Raw genomic sequence first — 18,314 nt, 5'->3', positions numbered from 1 at the left:
ACATTTTAAAGGCCTTAATATATGACATATTATGTATTTAAAGCAATAGAATACTCATCTGATTTATCAGACTTATCACAATTATTTAAAAGTCAAATTTATATGAGCCTGTGCCAAAAAATGGAGGTTTTCCAATGAAGGGGGGGCCTTACATGAAGATGTATTATTTTCCAGCAATTTTAAATTTGTGGAGTTTTTTGGTTATAAATAATCCTTACATATGTATTAAATGTACTTTAAATGGAAAGAAAAATTACAAATAGCATACCATATTAGTATAAAAGGGTCTTAAGCCAAGTAAGACTGAAAATAATTTAGGGCCAATTTAGGCCGTAGCACATATTTACATTTAAAAATGCATACTGAAGCTATAGGAAATAAAAATTTGTGTCTTTTTTATAATTTCTATACTCAGGTTACATGATACAATAAATCTGAGCATAAAAGGACTCTTGCATTCAACTTTTTTTGCAGACAGTATGGTCTGATACAAAGATTTTTCATTTTTTAGTGAAAAACTTGCATGCAATTTTAGCCTCAGCAGGCTTATATTTGAACCACTTGCTATTTAACATAAGAAAAGAAAGATACTATGTGAAATGAAACAGGTACAAAAGACATTGTGAAGTGCTTTTAATACAAATTTAGTGAAATCTTTATTATGGACTTCAACTTTTATTTACCTAGGTCCTCACATTTAACTTGATCCAAACAGGCCGTTACACGAGGGTCATTTATACAACACATTTTGCACATATTGTCTGAGATAATCTTATTTTCTGTAGATTCAGAGTTCACAAATGAGTAATACAACTGGGTTAAAGCATAGAAACACAAATATTGACACAGGAAAACCTGTCACATAGAAAGTCAGAATGCCACTTATGCATCAAAATTGAAAAAGCTTTGAAATGCTTATTTTGACCATATAATGCCAAAATGGGTAATTTTTGCAGAATTTCTATCAAATAAAAGTTTAAATCCTTTAGTTTCATGCTATCTGACAAATTGACACCATTATATCATTAAGGGAAGTTGCCAAAGTACAGATTCTATATTTACTGATTTCGCCTCTTAGGTCCGAGTACACAGTTATTTCGTAGTGCATTTCTTTTAGACAATAAATGAAAATAAAAAAAATCCCACCTGCGCTTTCTCAATAATATTTTTACAGTGTGTTGTACTACTTTTGGGACAAATTATATCAAAATTATAGAAAACTTCATCGGCTCTAACTCAAAATATGGACAATTCTATGTTAAGGGGGTCTTGAAATCTTTTGACAGCTTCCGAAGTGCTAATTTTTAACCTTTTTCAGCTGGACCAAATCACTACTTTACTTTACAATTCATGACCCAAATTTTTTTACAGTGTAATTTCATCCCCCTACTTGCTATTTGAGGCATAAAACATGAAGGAATACATTTGGAAGGGGTACTAAAAAAATTGGCAAGCAACACACTGTCCACACTAGGGACTTTATTCGTGGACAACGAAAATCAAAGGACGATAACTGTGTACTCGGACCATGTGCATATTCAATATTGGACTCTTTCCAACTTTATAGACGAGAACAGAATTCATGACAAAAATCTCATTTCTGTTGATCTTGTATTGCTGATCATTTTGTCTGTTTAGTTTCTCTCTATCTTCCTTAGTTTTTGCTCAATACACAAAAGAGGGTACAAAAAAATCCTCATTTAAGGGCAATCACTCCTATGAAGAGTGACAGTGTACAAACTATATCCGCAAAATTTGACTTGTTTGTGGATCTTGCCTTGCTGATCATTTTTGTTATTTAAAGTTTCTATTTATCTATTATAATTTTTATCATATAAGGCAAAACACAACAAAAAAAATTGGTGAAAATCGTCATTAAAGAGCAATAACTCCAACAAGGAGTTTTCAGAAAATTTCCTCCATATTCTCTCAAATGTAGATCTTGTGTTGACAATTTTTGCTTATTGAAGTTTCTATCTATTATAATTTTTAAGATATAAGGCACAAACGCAAAAGTTGGTAAAAATTGTCATCAAAGGGCAATAACTCTTATAAGGAGTCGACTGACAATTTTGAATATCATACTTATCCTTAGATATTGTCTTGTGCCTGTCCCTGTTATTCAGTGGTTGTCGTTTGTTGCTGTATTACATATTTGTTTTTTCATTCATTATTTTGTACATAAATTTGGACATTACCGGTAGTTTTTCTCGTGTGAATTGTTTTACATTTGTCATTTCGGGGCCTTTTATAGCTGACTATGCAGTATGGGCTTTGCTCATTGTTGACGGCCGTACGGTGTCCTATAGTTGTTAATTTCTGTGTCATTTGGTGTCTTGTGGAGAGTTGTCTCAAGGCAGTCATACCACATCTTCTTTTTTATATTTGCTGATCATTTTTGCAACTTACAATTTCCCTCTATCTATTATAGTTTTCAAGATAATAGGCAAAAATGAAAAAAATGGTAAAATTTTTCATTTAAGGGCAATAACTCCTATAAGAAGTCACCTGACAGTTTTGACGTCAATGAACAATTGGTAGAGCTCAACATTCTGAACATGTTTGCCCATGTCAGATTTTCTCTATTTTTAACGGTTTTCAAAATAATAGACAAAACTTGCATTTTACCCCTATGTTCTATTTTTAGCCTTGTCGGCCATTTTGGTTGGCAGGCGGGGTCATCGGACACATTTTAAAACTAGATACCCCAATGATGATTGTGACCACGTTTGGTTAAATTTGGTCAAATAGTTTCAGAGGAGAAGATTTTTGTAAAAGTTAACAGACGACTGTTGCCAGGTGATGAGAAAAGCACACTTGGCCCTTTTGCCAGGTGAGCTAATAAAAAGCTTTACCAAGAACACTCCATCACCAAATTAACATCCTTAAGTCTAACATTCAAATACCAAAGGTGACAACAAGAAAAAAACCAAAATAATGTTAAATTTTTATTTTTATCTTTTTTACAAAACAAATTCCATAATCTATACACCTGGAAAAAAGTATTGCAACACCAAATATAAAATGAAATAAAAAACTGAAATTTCATTTTTTTTATTTTCATTTTTATTTATCTGATAGAGTACACATTTCCTACTTATTGACCTTAAATTAATTGTTTTTCGCCCATGCATTTCCCCATGAGCTGTCCGTGCGTGGCCGTCACTTAAAACTTTCAAAAGTCAAGTTTAAGGTACGGGTCAAAATGTATGCTGTATGTTAGCTTGTTTGTAAAAGACTTATCAACAGTTGATGAAATGGGTCCTCCTCAACTTTCTACTGATGTTAGATGGCAAATTATTGGCATGCGAGAAGCTGGAATGTCGTTAAGGCAGATTGCCCGACGCGTGGGCCACCACCATTCAACCATCAGCAGAATTGTAAGTAAACATCAAAATACCAATTCTGTGAAGGACCTTCCCTGATCTGGAAGACCTTCAGTAACTTCCGATCGTGAAAACAGAGCTCTTAGCCGAGTTATTCGAAGAAACCCCTTCATTAACAGTACAGTATTGAAAAGACAGTGGTTTCCACATCGTGCACTCTCCTCAAGAACTTTGAGAAATCGACTCAAAAGGGCAGGATACCGTTCCCGAAGGCCCGTGAAAAGGCCATTGTTAACGCCTAGACACAAAGCTGAACGATTACGGTGGTGTCGAGCTCATCGTCGCTGGAACTTGGTATCTTGGAGAAGGGTGCATTGGTCCGACAAAAGCAGATTTTTGTTGCATGTCACGGATGGATGAGTTCGTGTTTGGCGGCAGCCAAATACCGCATATGCCGAAAAGAACATTGTTGAGACAGTCGCTTTCGGTGGTGGCTCCGTTATGGTGTGGGGATGCGTGTCTTATGACTGCAAGTTGGACCTGAAAACTGTTCGTGGTAACCTTAATGGGCAAAGATACCAGCAGGAAATCCTTGAGGCAAGTGTAGTGCCGCATTTTGACAATCACCCGTTGAGGACAAGGCCCATTTTCATGGACGATAATGCACGACCGCATCGATCGCGGGCTGTAACAGCGTATCTTCACGACGAGTCAGTGGAGACATTGCCCTGGCCAGCTTGTAGCCCCGATTTAAAACCGATAGAGCACATTTGGGACATCATCGGTCTAAAAGTGCAAAAAATGTCACCTCCTGTGCAAAATCTTGCAGAATTTGACAATGCACTGCACCATGAATGGCAACAGTTAACACAACAACAAATACGACGGTTATGTGGTGGTATGAGAAGGAGGCTGGAAGCAGTGATCCGTGTGAACGGAAGTTATACAAAATATTGAAATTTCCGGTTTAAATTGACAAAATGGACCAAAATGGGTGTGTTTGACATCAACTCGAAGTTGTCCGATGGAATTGGAATCTCGTAGACCAATAATTGTAAACAGTGCATTTGTGCTCAAAAATGATGTCTTTTTTAAAATAAAATTTTGTATAATTAAATTTGAATTTTTCAGTGTTTAACATGTCTATCAGCTTTAAAAAGACCCAATTCACCCCAAAACTATGAACATTTAACCATATTTTAGAAAAAAATGGTACACGTAAGGTTTGAAATTTGTCTAATGGAAAAAATCAGGTGTTGCAATACTTTTTTCCAGGTGTATATATGTGATTATTTCACTGACTCAATATTAGTGACGATTGTAGCATTAGCCTGTTACCACAAGGAAACATTGTTAACAAGTCATATTAAATAGTTAGTTGGCATCCATAATTAGTTTCAACTCTTTTCTTTCTCTCTCTCTTTCAAAAGATTGTTATTTAATTATTCAGTCTTTTATATAAGTTTAACTTAAAATCAAATAATACAATGTTTTAATCTTTCTTACTATTTACAATAAAATATCTTCATACATTCATATAAAACTAGTTCATCATGTATAAATACTGAGTCAAAAAATTCAATTCATGTAACCAATGCCCTTCCATTTAAAATATTTTACAAACACATAAACACATGAACAAATGCACATGCTTGCAAGCACATACACTCATTCACACAGGAAAACACAAATACACTAAAAGTAAGAAGAATAACTTATTCACTGTACCAAATCACATGGTAAAACGAATATGATAGAAAAGACTCAAAAAATCTTGAAAAAGATTAACATGATGATGGACTATATTTCCTCGCAAAAAATTGAAGGAAGCTTAAAGAATAAGTTTTTTTTTAATTCAAAATAATAGAATCTTTCTTTTAATTTACAAAACATAAGAAATAAAATTATGATAAGTTTAAAATAAAGATAAACAGCGGCAGGTGAAAAGACAAACAACATGCCACCAATGCCACCAGGTTCTCTAGCTGGAGATGAAATCTGCCTGCTACACTATTGACACCTGTCATGTTGCTTTTACCAAGTAAAAATATTTACAAATGTATTTTTGAATCATTCAAGTTCAACAAAATCAAATGTACAAATAAGGTAGACTAGAAAAAATGACAGGGGTTTTAAGAAAGATGTTCCCCTAGACTGTTTCTTAAGAATTCAAATCATATAACTAGGTCAATAAGACCCCTGGTAAAAGTAAAGACAATGTTCTTGGATGTATTTCTTATTGGATACAAAAAATTGCCCATGATTTTCATTTCTACATGCCAGATTTTTTTCCTTAAAGATAAACTTACAGCTTATTAATGACTGCCTGTTTCAGTTAAGTCAAAACTGGTAGCAAGTTAGCAAAAAAATACATTTTTATGATTTTTAACCAAATAATAAAAGAAAAAAAATTACTTGTTTGACTGTCAACAAATCAATGATTCACTAAAACACAAGGAGTAGTACACAACCAACAGAAGTTTCTACCACTTTTGAGCCTGACAGACTGACTGTCAGACTAACTATTGGGAATGTTAAATATTAATATCCTGATTGTGTTTCAAATTCAAATATCAAAATAACCTAACAATACGATGGTCAACTGAGATTTTAATTTAAATTATTAATTTTTCTGATAAAAATCAATGTATTATTCTTATTTAACACACTGTTCAGTTTAATCATTTTACTTTTGTAAAGTATTTTCTACCAAAGGATTCATATTTTTTTTAAATTACTCGTTATTATGATTAAAATGAGGTGTGGGTTTTCTTCAATGAGACAACATCCCAATGATACAAATTACCAAAAGTTAAATTTCCTTTGCCTGTATCCATATCCATAGATAGGTTTTCATGATGTAAAACCAGAAGTCCAGAATCTGTACATAAAATTAGATAATGGTGCTGATAAGCCAAACAGTGTCCTACAATAGAAAAATATTTAACAAATTAAAATTCAATAAAAGAACTACTGAATACCTCTACAATGACATGTTCAAAGTCATCTCAGAGCTTACTTGTAACAATAAATAACTTAGTTTTTAAGTTCAAGATTTAAAAGCAAATTCAAGCTTTTTACAACCTGGTGTTACCTGATTTTCAAATCACACATTATATACATATAGATTAGCTCTTTGAAGAATCTAGATAATTGCAACAGTACATATGAATCTCCTTATAAAGTTCACACTACAAAAACTGTGATAATGAAAGAGGTATTGGCCATTCAGAATACCAATTGGCCAAGCACTTTTTCAAGGTGCACTTCCAAAATATTTATTTTGCATTAACATTCTTTGTAATGGGGAACCCCAAATATATATCTGATCAAAAATAATCTAAAGGTATAATTCTGTCAAGCTTTCTTTATCTGTAGGAAATTTTGCAACTGAACGCAACTGCAACTTAGAAAGGGACTGACATAGAGAATTATCAATACAAAACACACTCATAGAGAATATATCATGTTTATTTACCTTACTGAGCGGTTTCTTCTTTCTTTTTTGAACCACCTGTCCTTAATCTTCTGTTCTTTCTAACCTTTTCTTCTGCAAATTGTGCTTGCTTTATATTGTCTTCTTTTGTTTCCTTTATTTTCTTGCTCCTCATCATCATGTACATGTGACCTAATTCTTTACTGTAACATGTACAAATCATGTGATCTTTTTGGTTAATTGTGTAAATTAGTATAAGTAGCATGCAGCATTTCCAGAAATCTCATTAATCAATATTCAATTATTGATTCTACATTAGACTATAAAAATGTGGAGTTCTTTTGGTAATTTGAGTCATTGGGTTGCTGTCTCATTGACACATAACCCACATCTCTTTTTATCTAATAATTTCTGAGTTGTACAGTATTGATATCATGCCAAAAAAGGCTTGTAAGGTTCTAGTTTTAAAATTACCTGAACAAAGATAAAGATTACTGGTATTATTGTAAATTCAGAAATTATTGTGTGCCTTTATTATTGCGATTTTTGAAGAATTAACAAAACTGCGATTACAATTGAGATAACTATTGTGGTACCTGAGTTTAATTATTGTGATTTTAGGAAAAGCTTCATACATATATAAAAATCATATATATCAGAATGTGAGTTCTTACTATTGTGTTACACAAGGAGTCGCATTATTCGCATTAATAAAAACCTCCCATTAATTTCTGAATTTATAATATTGAATTCTATGGTACATTTACACTGTTGTATTCTGTCTATTTTTACAATTACATGATATATTACAGTACAGATACTTCAATTACTGTGGATTCATTTATTTTCGTGGGTACCAACTTTCGTGGATTGTTGAAAAATCATGTACCGTAGATACTCGCCTAATAGTCGATCCTACTATAAGTCGGGGGCCCTTTTCAGCTCCAAATTCTAAGGATTTAGTCTTGACCCTCGTATAAGTCGGACAAAATTTGGGCATTTTTTTTTCAGCTGACAGTAACTGAACGCCGGTAAAACCAATGCAAATCCAGGAATAATATTCATTTCTGCATTAATGTTTGTTTGGTTTGAATTTAGTTGATGCTCATCATGATAATTTATATTGCTGTTAATAATAAAGATGTATTCATTTCTCTTGTTTTGTTCACTGTTCAAATGTTAGATTAGCCATGTGTTGTTTACATAATGCATCAATGATTTTGTAGGGTATGACTAATAACCTATTGTTTGAGAAAAGCGAATATAAACCAATATGAACCTGAAAAATTTAAAGTCAATCAACACTTGATGAAAATATTTTTCACAGCATACATAATTGGTGTTAAATGAGCATGTACACTTCATAATTCTTATTATATTGTGATGATTAAAGGATTAAAAAAATTAAGTGAAGCTAATCAATATATTAAAATAACTAACTCCAACTCATTAGTGTCATCTGTTTACCTATCACTGATAGTTTTCACACCTTTAGTAAATACAACTCTTTGTCTCTTAATTGGGGTTATCAATGGATTATATTGGCTTGTCAATCAATTTTGTAATTTTTGTTTACCTGAGACACTTTAATGAATAATATTTTGATTTTGGGAATGAATCTTAAAATTATTTTTTGATTATTATATGATTTATAAACATTGAATTGATATCATGATATCACAATAATGACACAATAACTCCGCTGAAAACATCCTTTCACATATTTGGTACATTGTTATCTCCTTTTCATTTTTGGTTCTTGGCTCTTCTTTTGGGTTTATAGGAAAACCATGTGACCATGAAAATCAATACACAAACCGGAAACAGTAGAATTTCAACACGAATTTGCAGAAAATGTTTACCAAAGAACAAATAAAACACAAAGACAGTATTGTAGTCATTTATTTTCAACAAAAACTTTTTATTTATTGATTTATGTAGGTTTGGCAATCAAAAACGTAGTTTTGACCAGGAAATTCACTCCTGACCACTTTTCTCAAGCTTGGATTTTTCCTCTGGTCGCTAGATCTCGTCTATTAGTCGGTCCCCCTCTCTGTATTATGAATTTTACTCCCAATTTTCCGACTAATAAGCGAGTAGGAACGGTAATTGTGCATATTTGATTTTGTTGTTTTGCCAATGTCTGCATATAAGCTTATAAAAAAATCCTACTTCTGTGAATATTGAAATTTGTGGTTCACCTAAACCCAAGAAATCCATGAAAATTGGTATCCCTGCTCTATGGTCGGGTTGTTGTCTCTTTGACACATTCCCCATTTCCATTCTCAATTTGATCCCATGAATATTATGCTCTATGGTCAGATTCCTGTATCCCGCTTACACTATGTACGTAAGCAATTCTCATTTTTTTGTAATTTCCCGTGTCCCGCTAGACTTCATTTCCCGTTTTCACGGCACAATAATTTGACGCTTACAAAAAATCGGCAATCCCGGGTCACGCTTAGACCCCAATGAGACCCACAAGAAATCCATGAAATCTGGTATCCCCTGAATATTAACGAATCCACAGTATTGTTTTATACAGCTTGATTATACTTACTCTTGTTGGTCCTTATAATGTTTCATGAATGCTTCTTTTTCATGACTCATGGCCATTTGACTTGGATGTACATATCTCTTTTGTTGTGGTATTTCAGAAAACTTTCTTTTGGTCATCTCAGAACTTGAAGGGAAAAATAAAATTCAATAAGTTTGATTAAAAATATCATTGATAATTCTTTTTCTACTGAATTATGATATGAATGTATTGTACTCTTGGAAACTGCTTTTAAAAGTAAGATTTAATTGTGTAGCAAGTTATTTTCATGCAACATGTTTGCCATTTTTATGCCCCCACTGTAGGCGAAGGGGGCATTAAGTGTTAGCCTTGACACTCTGTCCCATTTTTGTTTTTTTGGGGGCATTTGTGTCCTCAGACACATTCTTCTTTTATTTAATCAATGTGTTTGAAGCTCATTATTTTAATACTGTGTTTTGTGCAAAGTGGTTAAAAAAACAATGTGTAACCTATTTTTAATTTTTTGTTCATCATGAAATTACCATTTTATTTCTCGTTATGTCCCTGCAAATACTCCTCTTTACGACCTTCTTTTAATGAGATTTTATTGTTTTGCTTGAGAAAATTAGCATAACATATATTATAGTAATTATGACTTAGCCTTGACCGTAGACCTAGTGAATTAACACTCTATATATATGAGTCTTTATCTCATATAGACCACACATATAGTTGGGTTGCAATTCTGATATAAAGTATTTGATTTGGCATTTGGAAACCACTTTCCATATTTTTTTAGTAAGTTTAACCTTAACTTATGATGGGGTTACATTAAAATCAAAAGAAATCTTCCTCTCTTTATGTATGACCAAGTAATTGCCATCTGGTATATAGCACCTGCAAACCATGATGATTGATGGACTGACCAACTGCAGACAAATGGGTCAAAAACTGTATACCCCTGCTTCTTCGACGTGTGGGGGTAATTAGTAAAACAAAAATTGTAAACAAAACGATTTCATGTTTGTTTTTTTACAGCATGATCTGATCCTTTTTTTTCCTGAATAAGCATGAAATATTTGCAACTGAACATTAGCCACACTACAATCAATCAAGCCTTTTAGACAAACTTCTAAATAACAATTGACAAATCCTATTGGTACATCCTAAATTAAATTTCCATTTTGTTGAATTTTTAATTCATGGTTTTAATACCTTTATTGTGGAAATCCATCAAAAATTAGTATCTTATAAATAATAATAAATCAACAGTAATTTTTTCTCACTGTTTCATCTTGCCTGCACTTTACCTTCACACTAAAATACCACTTAATTTTCTACACTAAAAATATGAACTTACTACACCACAAAAAAGGCAAAAACTGCTGCACATATATAAAATGCCACAATATATTTGCCAACACTTCTATCTATCTTAGGTCCAGCAGCAGAGCGGGATTCTTTCTCCATCTCTTCCACTTGTTTTATAAAATCAGCCTTATCAATCTTTACATTAAAGTGCCTCTCAAAGTTTTTATGTTGAAGATCATGTTCATCTTCAAGAGATCTGTGTCTGTAAAAATTACATTAAAAATGATCAACAGAACACCATGTACTTATAGCTGATTATTAAACATGTAGGATAAAATTGGTTGTTCTACTGGTAATCATCAACAAAGTTGGATATCACTAAATCATAGTGGATTTTAACATTTCTGGTTGGTGTACAGTACACACAAGGAGATAAGTCAAACCATCACTTTAGTTCGTGTTGAGTGATTCACTGTGAATCAGGATGATTGTAGGAGATTTGTGTAGATAATCAAACAGGTCTAAGACTCTGTAATAAATGTGGACCTGTACAGGAAGTTTTATCTAACACTAATTGTATATTTTTATTGTTGATATTCACCCCATATGTACCAAATGTTAGATTAGTTTTATTGATATTAAAGAAATTTCTTGGTATTCCTAAACGGAAGATTTTATACACACAGAAGAAGAAGTATACTTAACAACAAAATTATTTTCATTTACCTGTGTATAATATGACGCAGGTTTCTTCAAAAGTGATGATTTTCTAAAAATTGTTTGAAATTTCACAGTGATATTATACTTTAACTTTGTTTAAACATGTTTATTTACTTTTGACTTTAATTATTTATCCCTTGTAATTTTTTATTAACTGTGTATTTGCATTCAGGTGTCACAGGTCAAATTTATTTGTTCATTGTGTGTTAATTTACGTTTTTTGATTGAGTTAAGCCTTCCAATTGATATTTTATAGTGTGTTTTTCTATGTTGTGATGTTATACTATTGTTTCAGAAAAGGGAGAAGGTTTGGTACCATTAAAACGTTTAATCCCGCTGCAAATGTTTGCACCTGTCCTAAGTCAGGAATCTGATTACAGTGGTTGTCGTCTGTTTATGTAGTTCATACGTGTTTCTCGTTTCTCGTTTTTATATAGATTAGACCGTTGGTTTTTCCGTTTGAATGGTTTTACACTAGTAATTTTTTGGGGCCCTTTATAGCTTGCTGTTCGGTGTGAGCCAATGCTCCGTGTTGAAGGCCGTACCTTGACCTATAATGGTTTACTTTTATAAATTGTGACTTGGATGGAGAGTTGTCTCATTGGCACTCAATACCACATCTTCCTATATCTATCTATTGAATATGCATAGAGGTATTTAAAATGAATCACAATCCGGCAGCTTTCTTGATTTGATTGGTTAAGGAAATGCAAGTTGATTATGCATGCATGTTTTCATGCTCGTGGTTATGATATTATATTTTCAACTTTTCACTGATTTTTATTCCTTTTTCCTTGTCGTATGTTGTTTGTATATAAAAGGGGGGGTTGATGTTGGAATTTTATTGGTTATACCTTGTCTTATGCCGGTGGTATATGAAAGCCATGTTTAGGTCTTTGTCATATTGTTCTCGTGAATCCTCTTTGAGCAGTGTACCATATGCATCTTTTAATTCAACAAACTTGTCGTGTGTTTTTGGATCATCTTGATTCACATCAGGATGTAGCTAAAATGAAAATAGCGAAAAAGATTTAAAACTCATCAAAGAATCACCTACATGTATGTTTCAATATTGTTTTCTAAAATACTGTTTCAATGAGGAATAAACAATCATCAGTAAACATTAGTTCTCACTGAAAAGTCTTGGAAGATCTTTTTGTATGCAGCAAGTCCAAAGCTCTTAATTAAACTTATTTTATCGTTGATTAATTTTTGGTGTTATAGTCACTTTCAGCACTTATTGCCCATTTAGCGGCAGCCAGTTTTTATTGGTAGAGGAAGCCAGAGTGCCCGAAGAGAACCATTACCTTTGGAGTGAGTTTTGACTACAAGACTGCCAATCCTAGTCAATTAAGATTGTCCTCGAGTTAAACACACCTGTCATGTGTGGGGTTCGAACTCACAACCTCAGTGTTGATAGGCTATTTAACAGAACTACTTAAGACCACTCGGCCATTGAGGCCAGCCAGATTTTATGAGCAACTGTTTTCTTGACATTTTCCTAGTACTAGATTGTTCTACAGTCCAATACCATATGTGAGGACAAAATGGATCAGTAGGCAGGGTAAAATATGACCCATCTCCTGTTAGCCAGCAACAGTGTTAGGCCAGCTCTTTTCATTTATTTCGTGTTCTTCTTCTCCTGGTGATCATATGATCAGAAAATCCTACATTTGAAAAGCATTGAATTTACCAGCACATTACCTCTAAGGACTTCTTCTCCTGGTGATCACATGATCAGAAAATCCTACACTTGAAAAGCATTGAATATACCAGCACATTACCTCTAAGGACTTCTTCTTATAGGCCTTTTTAATCTCATCTTTTGAAGCATCTGGTTTCACTCCAAGAATTTCATAATGGGTTAAATGTCTTTAAAATAAATATAAGTAACCAGAGTCTTTATCATGTTAAGTAAAAAACTTAAACAGCCATAATAAATATTAAATCATTTTTTTTTTTATTAAACATGCAGTTGGAGTTATTTCCCTTTAAAACATACATTCTTCAAATAAAGCCCGAAACTTATTGTTTAACTCCATTGTCATCAGAACAAGAAAATTTCAAATCTCTCTAGCAAGGAGGAGGTATCAGATCCTAATTTGGCCATCGAATTTGACATAAATTCTAATATGACGTTCTTCTTTCGCTTTGGAAACAAAGCAATGCTTTAATTACAGTAAAATATGGGCTGCAGGTGATTGACATCACAATTGAAATTGCAACGTCAGTTGTATTTTGAACAACGCCGGAGATCGAAATGGATCTCTTTGTTGGTGTTGCTCACTAGGAAATTAATAAAAACCATTCTAAAAGTAAGTTTACATATATATGTTAATTTTTTTATTGTGGAACTGTTGATTTTCTATAACGTTTTTGGTTCATCAAATCAAAATGGCTGCCTTTCGAACGTGTATTATAGGTCCGCTTCAAAGTACAAAAGTTCTAATTTTTCCTATCAGAATCGAAATAATTCTATCATACCATGCTTTATGCTAATTTTAACATGGGTAGGCATTATATTTGTCAATATTTTACACCTCGCTAACGCTTGGTATAAAGATATTGACAAGTATAATGCCTAACCATGTTAAAATGAGCATAAAGTATGGCATGAAAGAATTATTTCTTAAGTAAAATACTTCAATTGCTTCAAAATCACTGAAAATAATTAGGATAGTTTGGTAGCTTTAGTGTATAAATATCATGTGAATTATGATGAAATTTTAAGTTTGTGACCACAAATTCATAATTAACTACTTAAACCAAAACTTGAGCATGAGAATATCAATGTACCAGGTTCACTCTCTTCTATAATCCATGTTTCAATGTTAATTTTGGGCTTGTTGGGTCAAAACCAAAATTTGGTATATATCTTTTACATCATAATTAACCTGCCCTTTTTACTCTCTAGTGGAATGTTGTCTAATTGGCAAGCATACCATATCTCCTAATTCATATATATATGAGTCTGTTATGATGAAGAAATGCACAAAGCAGAACACATAATGCACCTTATATCATAGGTCTAAGGTGGTTTATAATAAATTACCTGACTGACTGCAAAGACCAGATTGTTAACTTCAAGCATTTTCCAAGAGTGAAACATTTGAGCATTATTTACCTGTAATGAAAAGTAGAAATTAACTACAATCAAAACATGTCATTGAAATTTCATATACATATACCAGTTTTACAGTTAAGATTTACGCCAATAAAAATATTTTGTGTAAAAAGATTACATGTACAATGTATATTATCCAGGATAATTGTATGCATGTTTGGTTGGAGTTGAAAATTCAAAAAAAAGAAAAATTCATGCATTACTTTTTTGATTGTCGAAGAAAGGACAAAAAATTTGTAAGGGTTCCGCGGAACCCAGTGTCTCGCCAACTTTTGCTGTTAGTCGCAGGCTCAACAAAAATGGGGAAAAAATTATTAAAAATTTTCCTCTAGATACTATCTTTTGCTTGTAAGAAGTTCTGTTCAAGTTTGGAAAAAATCCATGAAGGTTTATGAATCTAATAAATGTTTTAAAAACTTTAACTGCAGACTGTACGTAATGTTAACTGGAATAAAACTAAGTCCATTTATAAGAAATATACGGAAAAACAGGAAATAAATTTTACCCCTATGTTCTATTTTTAGCCATGGCGGCCATCTTGGTTGGTTGCTGATCAGGCGGGGTTATCGGACACATTTTTTAAACTAGATACCCTAATGATGATTGTGGCCAAGTTTGGTTAAATTTGGCCCAGTGGTTTCAGAGGAGAAAATTTTTGTAAAAAGCTAACGACGACGGACGACGACGACGACAAAAATTTCCTTCTAGATACTAACTTTTGATCATAAACAAGCTTCTGTCCAAGTCTGGTACAAATCCAAGATAGTTTAAGAAAGTTATTAAAATTTTGAAAGCTTTAACCACAGTGAATGTAATGTTAACTGGCAGAAAAACTAAGTCCATTTATAAGTAAAATACAGATAAACAGGATTTTTTTTAAACAAAATTTACTTTTGAATACTATCTTATGATCACAAACAAGCTTCTGTCCAAGTGTGGTAGAAATCCAGGACAGTTTAAGAAAGTTATTAAAATTTGAAAAACTTTTAACCACAGAGTGACTGTTATGTTAACTGGCAGAAAAACTAAGTCCATATATGAGTAAAATATGGATAAACAGCTGCAGGATTTTTTTTTTTACAAAATTTTCTTCTGGATACTATCTTATGATTATAAACAAGCTTCTGTCCAAGTTTGGTACAAATCTAGGATAGTTTAAGAAAGTTATTAAAATTAGAAAAACTTTAACCACAGAGTGAATGTACTGTTAACTGGCAGAAAAACTGAGTCCATTTATGAGTAAAATACGGATAAACAGGATTTTTTTTTTTTTACAAAATTTACTTCTGGATACTATCTTATGATCATAAACAAGCTTCTTTCCAAGTTTGGTTGAAATGCAGGATAGTTTAAGAAAGTTATTAAAATTTCAAAAACTTTAACCACAGAGTGAATATTTGTGGACGCCACCGCCCATGCCGGACGACAACGACGCCGACGGAATGTAGGATCGCTATGTCTCGATTTTGCGACAAAAGTCGCAGCTCGACAAAAAGCAAGATCAATTATAACAATTTCAATAAATGATGTATACATACATGACATACATCATGTACATGAGAATTTCATTGAGCAAAATTTAAAATACCTATCCGTTCGCAATTTTGGTAATAATAAACGTCCCAAAAAAATGTAAATTTACAGTATCTAGCTGTTCAGTCAGAGGACTTATTGAAACAAGTGATTTTTACATGTTAAATCACTTATTTAAGTATCAAATTTGAAGTTTTGTCAAAAATTGTGATTTTGTAGTTTTACCAAAATTTTAAACACATAGGTGTAGATAATATCATTTCATTGGTAAAACTGAAAAAAAAATGAACCTTTTGCTTCTTTTAAGTAGCAAGGGTATGCCTTTGATGCAATCATTTAGCTGTAAATTCTATTTTAGTTGAAAAAATGCTACAAAAAAGGCTTTACATAATGAACTGATACTTTCTTAACAGATTTTTCCCAGCAGTGGGAGTATTTTTCCTGTAAAATTCAAGGTTTCATCTTACAGGTTATGTAATAAAATTCTACTGTTCGCAATCAAAATTTCACAGTTTGGGGGTGTTGAAATTAGTGGGGGTTATTAAAATAATGATACTTAAAGAAGTGATTTTTTGGAAGGAAATTGAGGTATGATACTTAAACAAGTGATTTTTATGTCATTATCCCAGATTCAGTACAAGGTCATCACCTGACATGACCGGTCATCCTGTCAACACAGATGTTGGTTCTGATAATTTTAGCAACATAATTAGTCCTTGGATCATTAGTATTGTATATTTAAAGCTACCATTAAATTAAATCACTTAGTCTAGTGATTTATTTGTACCACTTAAATAGGTCATTATTAAAGAAAGACAACTCTTACTTCCAACCTTTGTGGACATAATGTTACTTGAATCAGTGATTTAGAAAATCACTCATTTAAGTAAGTCCCCTGACTGCTGTTTGTTGTAGATTTACGGCTTATACTACTTGGGGATAAATAGGGATAACAGGTTGCCTGCCTTTCTGTTATCTTAAGGTTCATCATCACAAATGGACAAATATGGCTGTATTTGCACCTCAAACACTACTCTGTGTACAGACTTACCTGTGCAGTTTGGAAAGTTTAAAAGGCCTGGCATCCACTAGATATATAAATGTTAAATGCATTTTTTGTTTCAGAAAGATAGAATCACTTTTGGATTTTGATGGGCATTTTTTTTCCTTTCTGCAAAAGGTGTAAAAATAAACAAACACCTGAATTGCTTTGATACTGTCCACTCAGTTAAACCCTTTAACTCACCTATAGTTGTGTAGATACCTATTGTATGTCTATTGTCCGTGTCAATCAAGGACATAATCAATACAATACAATCAGTAAGGGGTACTACTTGTACAAGTAATCTTTATTTACTTGAAGAAGTAAATAAAATATACTTATACAAGTTAATTATATTGTTAGAATAATCTCCCCTTAACTTTCTAAAAAATTTACTTGTATAAGTAAATTTTTTTTACAATCCCACAAAAATTCTCAAGTTTTGAGATGTAAAATCATGCCTTTAACAATTTTTCTAAGGTTAGCTCATAATTTTTGATAAGAGTTCAATGTTTCAGCTCATTAATTCAACAAAGAAACTGATTGAGCAAAAATCTTAAGTATTTGCGCAAGGCCTTCAAAAATTGCTCCTTGGGGGCTTTTAAATGAGCAGTGTTCTAAAGATAACAGACAAATGAGATTTTCATTTTCCATGAAATACACCTTATCGCTATTTATCCCCCATTACTGGACATCACACAAGTTCCCGTAAAATTTTGACGTCATAATAGAAAATATCTGACGCCACAATGGAAAAGTGATTGTTGTATGACGTCAAAAGGTCGAGCGGGACAGATTCTCGGGTCAAGCGGGAATAGCGATAAGGTGTATTACACTTAAATGAATAGTAAAGCCATCTGCAAAGGTGTATTACACTTAAATGAATAGTAAAGCCATCTGCAAAGGACAGACAATTCAAAATTCTGTTAGAGCAAAGAAGTTCTAAGAATTTAAGAAAAGAAGATAGGATGACTTTTTTACATGTATAAGTAAAAAAATCTGAATGTCTAAGGGACATAACTAGACCAAAAAATAATTTACTTATACAAGTAAATAAAATACACTTGTATAAGTATCCTTCAAATTTACTTATATAAGTATATTATAATTACTTCTTCAAGTAAATATACAATATATGTACATTGTCGGAAAATATAAAATTTATTTGTATGAGCTTTAGAAACAGGACGAAAAGCGAGCCTCTCCGAGCTTTTCTCCTGTTTCGCAGCGAGTACAAATAAATTTCATATTTTCCGACAATGTATATATATTGTTTTTATCCTAAAATTTACACCCAACACTTG

At 32.5% G+C, this 18,314-nt stretch overlaps 1 protein-coding gene across 3 annotated transcripts in view; it reads right to left on the bottom strand.

The window, feature by feature from the left end:
• Window positions 1–5,304: 5,304 nt before the first annotated feature.
• The window catches only part of LOC127739158 (dnaJ homolog subfamily C member 21-like), a 13,537-nt gene continuing 527 nt past the window's right edge, over window positions 5,305–18,314 (bottom strand). Inside the window, exons 2-8 of one of the 3 annotated variants that reach the window (XM_052250751.1) lie at window positions 14,364–14,435; window positions 13,096–13,183; window positions 12,166–12,317; window positions 10,641–10,853; window positions 9,323–9,445; window positions 6,805–6,965; window positions 5,305–6,252 (exon numbers count right to left, since the gene is read on the bottom strand). In XM_052250751.1, the coding sequence (XP_052106711.1) occupies window positions 6,806–6,965; window positions 9,323–9,445; window positions 10,641–10,853; window positions 12,166–12,317; window positions 13,096–13,183; window positions 14,364–14,428 (801 nt within the window). In that variant the 5' untranslated portion in view covers window positions 14,429–14,435 and the 3' untranslated portion in view covers window positions 5,305–6,252; window position 6,805. Of the gene's footprint in view, window positions 6,253–6,804; window positions 6,966–9,322; window positions 9,446–10,640; window positions 10,854–12,165; window positions 12,318–13,015; window positions 13,184–14,363; window positions 14,436–18,314 lie in introns of those variants that run through there. The other 2 variants (XR_008000308.1, XM_052250752.1) reach the window with 2 other exon arrangements.

Source organism: Mytilus californianus, unplaced genomic scaffold (genome assembly GCF_021869535.1).
Source record: "Mytilus californianus isolate M0D057914Y unplaced genomic scaffold, xbMytCali1.0.p SCAF_4, whole genome shotgun sequence".
Classification (NCBI taxonomy): domain Eukaryota; kingdom Metazoa; phylum Mollusca; class Bivalvia; order Mytilida; family Mytilidae; genus Mytilus; species Mytilus californianus.
This window is presented reverse-complemented; position numbering and strand designations above follow the sequence as displayed.